Source organism: Dictyostelium purpureum (genome assembly GCF_000190715.1).
Source record: "Dictyostelium purpureum unplaced genomic scaffold DICPUscaffold_466, whole genome shotgun sequence".
In the NCBI taxonomy this organism is placed as follows: Eukaryota; Evosea; class Eumycetozoa; order Dictyosteliales; family Dictyosteliaceae; genus Dictyostelium; species Dictyostelium purpureum.
This window is the reverse complement of record NW_003519800.1, coordinates 11,137-22,440: the sequence shown is the minus strand read 5'-3', so window position 1 is coordinate 22,440 and position 11,304 is coordinate 11,137. Positions and strand designations below refer to the sequence as shown.

Below are 11,304 nucleotides of genomic sequence, written 5' to 3'. Positions count from 1 at the left end.
TTTGGTACTAGAAGTAGTTTATCTATAATTTATCTACGCAGTATACGAGGATCAATCATATTCACCACCAACTACTACGACCTCAATTACAACTACTACAACTAACTCAAATAATAATAATGTTACAAATAATATTATTGGTAATTTAAATAAAAATATAAATAATAATATTAATAATATTAAGAATAATAATATAAATAACAATAATAATAATAATAATATTAATAATAATATTAATAATAATAATAATAATAATAAAAATATTAATAATACCAATAATAATAATAATAATAGTAATTATAATAATATTAATAATAATAATATTAATAATATAAATAGCAATAATAATAACAATAATAATAATAATAATAATAATAATAATAATAATAATAATAATAATAATAATAATAGTAGTAGTAATAATAAGGATAATAATAATAATAGTTTTCCCTTCGTTAAACCAATTAATTCATTTCAACTAAATGATCAATCTATAAATGGGGTTAATAATCATCTCCACCATAATAATGGTAATCAAAATCATCCACTGCAACAAAACGTCCATTTACATACCAATAATATACATCATAAATACAGCCTATCTCATCTTCAAAATCAACACCAACCTCAAAATCATCACCACCAACCATTATTTCCACAAAATCATCACCAACATCAATTTTTATCCGTCATAAACCAAGTTGTCAATGCAGATACATTTCCAAATACACCACACTCTAATAATAATACCAATTTTAATGATGAAAGGACCCACAATAGTAATTTAAATAATAGTTTAAAACCTAACTTTTTTCAATAAAAATAATTATTATTCTTTTTAAAAAAATAATTATTGTGTGAAAAAAAAAAAAAAATTTTTTTATAGTTTTAAAAAAAAAAAAATCAAGGGGTTCTGTAAGGAATTTATCTGGACGTTTTGTTAAAAAAATAAAATTTTTTTTTTTTAAAATTGATTCAAAAAATTTTTTTTTTTTTTTTTTTTTTAATTAAAAAATAATTTAATTAAATTATATATAATTTATTTCTTTTACAGATATAATTGTTTCGCATTTGATAACAAGTGAAAAGACCATCTTCGCGTGGGTACCCTTTTCATTTGACTAGATCGGAGGCTCGCCTACTAGCTAGGATAAGGATCTTTCGGCATCATTCATTATATTTCTAGCACTTTCTGATGCGTTTCAATTATGTCAAAAAGAAAACAAATTGATTTGGACATTGAGGACTTTTTAAAAGACCATCATTACATATTTAATCAATCCACGTATTATTTATCGTATTTCAACTGCATCAGTATTGGTAGATATGAAGCAATCATTGGAACAATTTGGTAAATCTATTGAATACTTTTGTAATCTTTATAGCATTCCACAACCAACCAAGCTTCATCTCAAAACCAACAAAGAAACCATTACATACTTGTTCGACCTCTCCAATGAGATTGGATGCCCATTGACCAGCATTGCACACCTCAGCACCAATCCAGTTGAATTGTTTTTTAGTTTAGTTCGTTCCAAAGTTCATTACCCTTCTTACTATGAATTTTGCATTTATGAAAAATCGGCATACAAAGAGTTGATTAAATCAAAGATTGTCCAGAACAACCGTTATGAAGCTTCAATAAAAAAAGTAAATAAATGTTATGGTAGTCTTCAAACAAAGCTTGATGGAAATGTAATAACTGAAAGTGTTGAATTAGTATCCAAATACAGAGAAGAAGAGGTTAGAATTTTCGAAAGAATTATTAAAATCATTGAACCAGATGAATATGAAGAATCTGAAGATTCATCATTTCCCTTTACTGATTCAATGAGTGCAGATGAAAGAAGAAGAGTAATAACCTTAACATTTTATTTGAAAAGAATACTTTCCATTAGAGAGCTTTCATGCTTTGGTGAACAAACCAGATTCAAAGCCAGTGGCAGAGCTGCACTTCAGGTGTGTATTTTTGATGGTTGCCAGGCAATGTTTGCAAACAGCGCATCTTATGAATCTCACGTAACCCAACCACATCGAATTCTATCAAAAGAAGATGTTCAAAAGTATAAACAAGTTTTGGAAGATCAAGAAAAATTCAAAAAACAATTTAATGATGTATTTGGAAAATTTGAAACACAACCTGATCAATCGAAATGCAATATTTTCATTTTAGATTCTGAAACAACTGGTCTTACTTCCAATGCAGAAATTATTGAACTTTCGTGTGCTTGTTTAAATGGGGAAGCATTTTATCGTAAATCAAATCCAACCATCCCCATTACTCCAGAGTCTACCAAAATCAACAATCTCACAAGCAAAGATTTAGCAGGTCACCAATATTGGGAAAAGGTTGAAGAGAATTTTTTAATTTTATTGTCCAACAATCGTCAGATGATGATGCTCCAATTTATATAATCGCTCACAATGAAAAGTATGACAAAGGTAGAATTGCCTTTCATTTAGCAAAATCAACTAAAGCTTTAGAATCATCATTCCATAAAACCATTAGCAGAATTAAATTTTTCGATTCAATTAACATCTTCAAATCAATTAAATTAGTGTTACCAGTGGTTTCAGTGTCAATTTTTTTTTAATTTTTTTAACTCCAGACACCCCCTTGATTAAAATTTAAACCTTTTTAGAAAAGTTATTAGCTCAGAAATAAAGTCAATTTGCCTATGGGTTATAGTAATAATAATAAAATAATAATTTAAATATTTTTTTTATTTATTTTTTTATAACTATTTCTTTTTATTTATTATTATTTGTTTTTATTTATTTATTTGTTTTTATTATTTATTTGAATAGAGTTCATTTTATTGCCTCTTTAAAATGGTTGGGTTTTAAGTGTTAAAAATAGAACCATTTAAAAAAAGAACCATATTATTATTTTTTTTTTTTTTTCAAATAAAATTTTTAATGATAAAGATGGCAAAGTTCCCTAAAATAATCCTCAAATTTAGATAGGGGGGGTGTTTTTTAAAAAAAAAAAAAAAAAGGAAAAAAAAAAAAAGAAAAAAAAAAAAACCCATTTTTTGGGGTTGATTTAACAAAACTTAATTTTTATTAAAACACTCACTATACCTAAATTTAAAATAGTTTTTCTTATTTTTTTAATATAAAGTTTTTTTTTTTTTTTTAATATTTATTAATTTTAATTTTTTTTATATTTGGGGGAAGTAAAATTATTTTTTTTTTGTTAATAAAGACCTGCCAAAAAACATCTAAGCTAAAACAGAAATAAAATTAAGTTTCTTTTTTTTTTTTTATATTAATTAATATTTTATAGTAAATATAAAGTTTTTAAAAAATTTTATTTTGTAAATTTTTTTTATAAATGATGAAATTCATGGTAAAACACGTCCATCATCACGTCTAAATTTATTTTTTATGTACAATAGCCCGCAATTTTTACATAAATCTATGGAGTTGCTAAATAAATAAATAAAAAATTAATAATTTTGTAAAAAATAAATAAAAGATATAAACTTACTTAGATCCCTTTCTCCAATATTTGGATTTGGTGGTATGGCATTGAGAACTATAAAATTTTAATGGTAGATTTAAAATTAGTTAATATAATTTATAAAATAAAATAATTATAATAAAATTTACTTACCAAACTTTATTCACAGGTTTTTCTTCAATTCTTGCTCTTGAAATTTTAACTTTTTTTATAATTTTTTTATTTTTAAACATTTTTTTTTTTTTCTGAATGAATGAATAATAATGAATGAATATTATAACAGATTAACATCATTTTCTTTAAAAAAAAAAAAAAAAAAAAAAAAAAGAAAAAAAAATAAAAATAAATAAAATTTGTTAATGGTAATTGAATGTGTTTTTGTTTCCCAAAAAAGTTTTTATATAAAATTAAATGTAACACACCTACATCATTTACATACTGAACACACAGTTATCCGCTTTTTTTTTTTTTTTTTTTTTTTTAGAAACCCACCCACTATCCAAATTTGATTGTTATTTAATGAAATTAAACACAACGTTGCATCTTTGTCATAATAAAATTTTTTTTATTTCCTTTATAATGTTTAATAAAAAAAAAAAATAATAATAATAATTAAGTTCTATTTTTATATGATTCTATTTTTAACACTTAAGTGGGCTCAATAATATTTTAATGAGACAATTAAAAGAACTCCACACAAATAAATGATAATAAAAACAAATAAATAAATAAATAAATAAATAAATAAAAAAAAGAAAAAAATAAAAAGAAATAATTAAAAACTATAAATAAATGTTATAGATAATTTTAAAATTATATAATTGTCTATAAGTTAAAAATATTTTATTTTTATTATATTATTGCTAATAACCTAAAGGTATATGTTGACTTTATTTGGAGATAATAACTTTTCTGAAAGTATTTTTAATTTTAATCTTTCCCCTATAGCATTTCCTTTGGTAAAAATATCATTTAATTTATTATTCATGAGAACATTTCTTTTGTAATATTTGTAATATTTTGCCCTTGAATTTTTATGATTATATACACCTTTTTTGTTATTATTATTATTGCTATATATTATATTTTCAATTAAAATTTCAATATGTTTTCATCTTGAATACCATTTCTAAGATTATCTTGATAATTTGCGAAATTCATTAAATTGCCATATTAATTTTTATTATTTACATTTTTTATTATGATTGTTTTTGATTATTGTTATAGTTATTTTTAATATTGTAGTTCTTATTATTATTTTTTCAACCATCCATTGATTATATTTAGTTATTAATATATTACATATTCCCTAATAAAAAAAAAATTAAAAAAAAAAAAAAAAAAAAAAAAAAAATATTTCAAATCCTTTATTCTTATAATTTAATATTTAAATTTATCAAGTTCATAAAATATTAATAAATAAATATAAATATATTTATATTTATTTATATATATTTTTTTTTTTTAAATGGCATGTTTTGATCCAACCGCATAATAAAAAAAATTAAAAAAATAATAAAAAAAATAAAAAAAATATTATAATTTTTTTTTACACCACATCAAATTTTATAAAAAATTATAAAATAAAATTTTTTTATTTAATTTTCCACATTAAATTTTATATTTTTATATATATTTATATGTATTTTTAATCTCTGCACCATGAATTGTAATAATAAAAGAAAAAATGGAGATACAACAAATAATAACACAGATAATACTAATAGCAATAATAATAATGATAATTCAATATCAAATATAAAAGTACTGATGGTTCAGAATTTGATAATACAAATACATCAACAAATACACCCAGTTTGGTTTTTACATCAAATGAAGAAAACGATAGCACCAATGAAATTAGATTTTGGAAGGTATTTAGAAATAAATATTTATTCAATGTAATATTTTCAAATTTCAAATTCAACCAGTTATTCAATTATGATGATTTAAACGATTGCCTTCATATTTATAACAAATTTAGTAATGGAGAAACAATTATTAGAGATAAAGCAAAAAGTGGAAAATTATATAATTAGAGATTTTAATGCAGAATTTATCGTTAGTGTATTCACCAAAAATACCCAAGAGAACAGAGAATTCTATAGAACACTATTTTCAAATGGTTTAAGAACATTCAGAAACTATTTTATATGGGTACAAGCATTTTGTGAATCATTCCAATAAAACCGCATTTCTCGAATACCTCAAAAATTTTAAAATAGATAAAACTAGTTTTTTTGTAAGACCAATGAAATCCAGTAAAAACATCTTTAAACAATTAAAGATGGAAGATGCTTTAAAATCAAATGGTTTTCATTTTTTTTAAATCGAAATCAGTATTTGATGTTATTAGGGAATTTCAATTTTCACAAAAATTAAAAAAGCTCATAAATTGTATCCATGAAAATCACCAACCAAAAACAAAACACAATTATATACTAGAACAACTAAATACCCAATTAATAACAATTCTATCTGATAAAATACATTTAAACTCAACTATTCACACAATAGCACCTCACACTCAAAATTATATATTCAATATTTGCTGAAAGATGCCAATCATCTCTTACTAAACCAACTAGTTATCATATATACTTTAGAGACAAGTCTAAAGCCGAAAAATTTTATGCAAAGAGAATAGAATCTTTGAACTTGTCTAATGAACCACTCACAGTTATAAAAAGTGATGAATGCATTGAATTTCAAATGAGCCTAGTTAAATCACTACACACAATTTCTTGTAAAACCAAGGTTGAACAGGCCATTTTTTCAAGCAATAATTTGGAACTAATCTATCTCATGTTTAAGCTTTACAAGGATGACTTATACGGTAATTTTTTTAGATATCTAAAATTTATTACAAAAACCGAGATATTGGACTACATCTTCGATAACCATCAAGAATTAATGTTTAGTGACAATAATCCACTTTGGATATGCACCAACAGCAAAGCTATGGGCCATTTCGAAAATTTAATGAAAAGTATTTCAAGAAAATTTTTAATTAAATCCAATTTAACTATAACAGACTTTGAAAATACTCCAAGTAAAGATTTTTTCGAAGGCTTAGAAAGAGCAGTCGACAATCCAACAGTTTATATATTTGAAAACAATAAAAATTATCCCCAAAACTCTATAAATAGATATAATTCATATTTTATAAAATTGACCAATTTAACACAGGATTCTGCAATATCATTGTTTAGTTTTCTCAATGACAGCTCTTTTAATCAAAACTTTGGTTTGTACGATAAAAGATATTACTGTTTAATAAGATATTCAAATAAAGTAAAAAAAAATTATTATTAAACTAATTGATAATTTTAAATAATATTATATCAAAATTTGTTTTTATTTTTTTGTTTATAAATATTATTATTGTTTTTTATTTTTTTTTTGTTTTTATTTATTTGTATAGAGTTCTTTTAATTGTCTCTTTAAAATTTGATTGAGTTTTAAGTGTTAAAAATAGAACCATATTTATTTTTTATATTTTTTATTTAATTGTGGATATGTATTTTTTATATTTCAGTTCCAAAAATCCCAAATCCCAAATTATTATTTACACAATTTATTTATTATTTATTATTTATAATTAAATTTGAGCGCAACATTACAAACTTCATGGAGGAACACCTATGACATTTACATTTAAATCTAATATGAATTTTCTTTATGGCTTGTACCTTGATTTGAATAACCATTACTTCACATACAACAAGAACCTCTTTCTTTTTTCTTTTCATCAATTTTAACATGAATGAGTTTTGAGAATTTTGACTGCATTTCTTAATAATGTATTTCTAGTGAATATTGTATTTTACCCTGTGGATTTACCACTTTGTTGCATCTACAAATTGTGATTATAATTGTATAAATGTATGTATCTTGGTGAATTAATTGGTTTAGTTGAGTATTTACCAGTGCTTTTATATTTAACTCTTGAATCTTTGAATGTCCTCTTTCTTTTCTTTATATTGGTCTTGAATAAAACATCTTTTTTTACATTACAATCCTATTGCTGTATATTCACTATTTTGAGCATAAAGACAATCACCGATCACATCAAATTTTAATTTTGATTTTCTAACGCCGGTTTTTATAAAGCTAAATAATGAACCAAAGTCGAACTCGAATTCAAACCCAAACTGATTATGAAGAAGATATTATCCATATAGCTTTATCCATACCTCTTTATAAGCATCAACAACCTCTTTACCATTGATATTAATAGTTTACCTGTTATTTTGCCAGTACTCTTACGCTCTGCTATGCGGCTTGGTTGCAAATCCATCATTATTTTTCTAAGCCACAACCAATTGATACTCTACGTTTTTAGATACAAATCCATCATTAATTTTCTTAGATGAACCAACCTCAGGTCTAGATTCAGTAACCGCATTATCAATTATGAAAACACTATTAGACCTTGCTTTTTATATTCACGCAGTAAAACATTGGTCCTCATAAACTTTATATCTTTTAATTGCTTTTGGGATAATGTAGCACCTGAAGGATAATATTCAATATCTTTAGTCCGTTCTGAACGAGACTCTTGATTTTCAATTTCATTTTCATCTTCATCTACTTCATTATCGGTTTCTTCTGGATCTGATTCTAAAACAAAAAACCTTCATCAATATCTAAATCATTATCCCAATAATCATTATTGCTAGTGTCTATAATTGATTTATTTATGTATTTATACTGAACCATTTGATTATTGATTATTTCTGCTAACTTTACTTCACTATCAAAACTGATTGATAGTTTCTCTGGATTGAATACATCAATTTGACAACTAATTAATTTCCTCTTTATAATTTCTTTAAATAACTTGCTAATTGTAATAATTGATCTTTCTATTAACCTTATTATACCTTTGATTTTATTATTGTTATAAAAAAACTTTGTTTTAAAAAAAAAGAAAAAGTAAAAACAACACTAATAAAATATTAATTATTTCAATACACAATTATTTGAGTAAAATTAAAACGATTTCCTCTCAAAATTGGTCACTTGGAGGGGACACAGATGCAACTTTTATATCATAAGATATCGAAATTTTTTTACATGCAATTTTAATGTGTATTTATTTAAAAATTGGTGTGATAAATAATTTAATATGGGCATTAAAAAATTTTATAAAGAAATAATACAAATAAAAATTACAAAAAAACAAAGAGAGGAAATGTGTATCTAGATACATGAAACAAATATTTAAATATTTTAATTTTTTTTATTCATATATTTTTTATATAATAAAGTTCGATGGTAAAAGGGTTTTGAATTTAAAAAAAAAATAAAAAAAATCAAATTTTATAAAAAATTTTAAAAAAAATATATATTTTGAAAAAAATAAAAAAAAATTAACAAACAAATCTAACTTCAAAAATAAATTATTGAATAATAATAAAAAATATAAAATATTAAATATTTGTTTTTATTTTTATTTATTTTTTTTTTCAAAATAGTTTTTTCTTTTAATGCAAAAAAAATATCAAAATATCCACATAAAAAAAAAAAAAAAGGTTTATCACACCAATTTTTAAATAAATACACATAAAAATTGTATGTAAAAAATAAAAATATCTTATCATATAAAAGTGCATAAATAATCCCAAATGTGTATAACTTTCAACTATTAAAGAAATTTAAACTTAGGTTTTTTATATAAAAAATTTAAAATATTTGTTTAGTATCTAGATACGATTTTTTTTATTTGCAATTTTTTTTATATAAAAATATTTATCAGTTGTAAAAAATATCTTACAATAAACGATGATAAATTTAAAAAAAAAAAAAAAAAAATTCAAAATTAATTTTTTTAATTTTTATAGTAAGAAAAATCTATAGATTTTTATTTATGTGTAATATAATAAAAATATTATTGCTTAATAAATTGTGCACTTGGGGGCAAATATGCAACTTTTTATAAGATAAAATTTTTTACATTCAATATTTATGTGTATTTTTTTAAAATGAAAAAAATATTATTAAAAAATAAAAAATAAAAAAAAAATAAATCTAACTTCAAAAAAAATATATATTTAAAAAAATAATAAAAAAAATAATCAGATATATAATAAAAAAATTAAAATATTTGTTTTTATTTTTATTTATTTTTTTTTAAAAAAAGTTATTTCTTTTTTTTTTAAAAAAAAAATAGTATGATTTTACATGGTGTTATAATTTCTTAATAAATTTTTAATACTAAAATTTTTAATTATAAAAGTAAAATATTATGCTCACATTAAAAAAAAAATATGGTTGGTGGGTTGGTGTCCTATTTTTTGAAGAAAAAAATTATTTATCACATCAATTTATAAAAAAAATACATTTTAAATTATTTGCAAAAATCTTATCATATAAAAAGTTCATCAGCGTCCCCTCCAAATGCTCAAAAAAAAGTGTTAAAAAACAGTGAGATTTAAATCACCACCCACTTTTTAAAAAAAAAAAAAAAAATTACAAAAAAAAACAAAATGAAAATCATTTTTCTTTTACCCACATAATTTTTTTTTTATAATAAGATATTTTTGCTTTTTTTTTTTAAAATAAAATTATTTAAAAAAAAATATTTTTATTTATTTTTATTTATTTTTTTTTAATAAAATTGAAAAAAAAAAAAAATGAAAAAAAAAATGAAAAAGAAATTTTTTTTTTTTTTTTTTTCGTTTCTTAATTTTTTTTTCTCGAAACACCCCCTTGAATTTTTAATTGAAGAGAAAGAGATGCACTCCAAACTTTATGAAAATTTAGAAAACGACAAGCTAAATATATTAGAAGATTATGGTTATGTTCGTGGCATTGAATATGAAGAAGAAGAATTTTATTCATTAGATGATGAAAATACTAGTGGTCAGACAAAATTCAATTTTGAAACTGGGATGAAAGACGTCGATAAGCTACAACATATCTCTCAAATTTATTATTTTAGAAGAGTACTCACAATTCGTCAAAGCTCTTGTTATCGTTCAGAACCACGTGCCAGTGATACTTTCTTTAATACATATGTACCCATGCAGGTTGTCAACAAGTATTCGTCCAACAGAAAACTTTTATCAAGCACATTGGTTTAGATCACACCTTGATTGTTCCAACTGAAGAACAAAAAGTAGAATTGGTTAAAGCTCAAGGTTTTGAATTTGCAAAAGATTTTCATAAATTAAATGTTAAATCAAAAGTGAAAGGTTCTCCAGCAATATTATTTTTAGATACTGAAACTACAGGCCTCTCCGTAGCAACTGATGAAATCATTGAAATCTGTATATGATGGTAGCCACTTTTATAAACTCATCAATCCAACAACAACCGTTTCAAGTGCTTCTGCATCAATCCATGGTCATACAAATAAAAGTTTAGCAGGTAATGAGTATTGGTGTGATATGAACCATCGCTTATTGAATATCTTTCAAAATATCAAGAATCAGGTGCTTACATCATTGCTCATAATGAAAAGTTTGATAGAGGAATTTTAGCAAGTCAAATTGGTAAAACTGCTGCTTCTGCTCCATCCATGTTTCCTTCAATAGTGTTTGTTGATTCAATTCCAATTTTTAAAAGGTTGCTTAAAAAATGTGAAGGTGGTTATTCAATGAGTTCACTCATAGACCATTAACAAATTCCAAAATCAGATAAAAGCCATTCCAGTTGCCAAGATGCTTTAGATCTTATTTTATTATTAAAAGGATTCAAAAAGAATTTAGAGAAGAATGTTGAAGGTAAAATGAAGAAAGCGGAATATGTTAAAGTTATCTCAGATTATTTAAAAGATAATAGATCCCAAGTTACAACTGTGGTTACCAAACTAAAAGAAGATAATCGAATAG

At 22.6% G+C, this 11,304-nt stretch overlaps 6 protein-coding genes across 6 annotated transcripts; 4 read left to right on the top strand and 2 right to left on the bottom strand.

Annotated features, from left to right (window-relative positions):
• Positions 1-41: 41 nt before the first annotated feature.
• On the top strand, positions 42-820 carry DICPUDRAFT_84320 (uncharacterized protein; the record flags this gene model as incomplete). The annotated part of the gene is made up of 1 exon (XM_003293748.1): positions 42-820. A coding segment is annotated over one exon (777 nt), but the record flags the coding sequence as incomplete, so codon positions are not given.
• A 506-nt stretch (positions 821-1,326) lies between these two features.
• Positions 1,327-2,415, top strand: DICPUDRAFT_84319 (uncharacterized protein; the record flags this gene model as incomplete). Its single annotated transcript, XM_003293747.1, has 1 exon — positions 1,327-2,415. The coding sequence occupies one exon, from the start codon at positions 1,327-1,329 to the stop codon at positions 2,413-2,415; it is 1,089 nt and encodes a 362-aa protein (XP_003293795.1).
• Positions 2,416-3,347: 932 nt separating this feature from the next.
• DICPUDRAFT_158712 (uncharacterized protein) lies at positions 3,348-3,699 on the bottom strand (the record flags this gene model as incomplete). The annotated part of the gene is made up of 3 exons (XM_003293739.1): positions 3,348-3,375; positions 3,494-3,541; positions 3,620-3,699. 3 exons carry the CDS (start codon positions 3,697-3,699, stop codon positions 3,348-3,350), a joined length of 156 nt encoding a protein of 51 aa, XP_003293787.1.
• Positions 3,700-5,128: 1,429 nt separating this feature from the next.
• On the top strand, positions 5,129-7,942 carry DICPUDRAFT_158710 (uncharacterized protein; the record flags this gene model as incomplete). The annotated part of the gene is made up of 3 exons (XM_003293746.1): positions 5,129-5,340; positions 6,073-6,713; positions 7,839-7,942. 3 exons carry the CDS (start codon positions 5,129-5,131, stop codon positions 7,940-7,942), a joined length of 957 nt encoding a protein of 318 aa, XP_003293794.1.
• DICPUDRAFT_84317 (uncharacterized protein) lies at positions 7,881-9,968 on the bottom strand (the record flags this gene model as incomplete). Its single annotated transcript, XM_003293738.1, has 3 exons — positions 7,881-8,089; positions 8,224-8,380; positions 9,945-9,968. 3 exons carry the CDS (start codon positions 9,966-9,968, stop codon positions 7,881-7,883), a joined length of 390 nt encoding a protein of 129 aa, XP_003293786.1.
• Positions 9,969-10,206: 238 nt separating this feature from the next.
• Positions 10,207-11,093, top strand: DICPUDRAFT_84316 (uncharacterized protein; the record flags this gene model as incomplete). The annotated part of the gene is made up of 4 exons (XM_003293745.1): positions 10,207-10,465; positions 10,501-10,658; positions 10,717-10,840; positions 10,900-11,093. The coding sequence occupies 4 exons, from the start codon at positions 10,207-10,209 to the stop codon at positions 11,091-11,093; spliced, it is 735 nt and encodes a 244-aa protein (XP_003293793.1).
• Between the last annotated feature and the right edge of the window lie 211 nt (positions 11,094-11,304).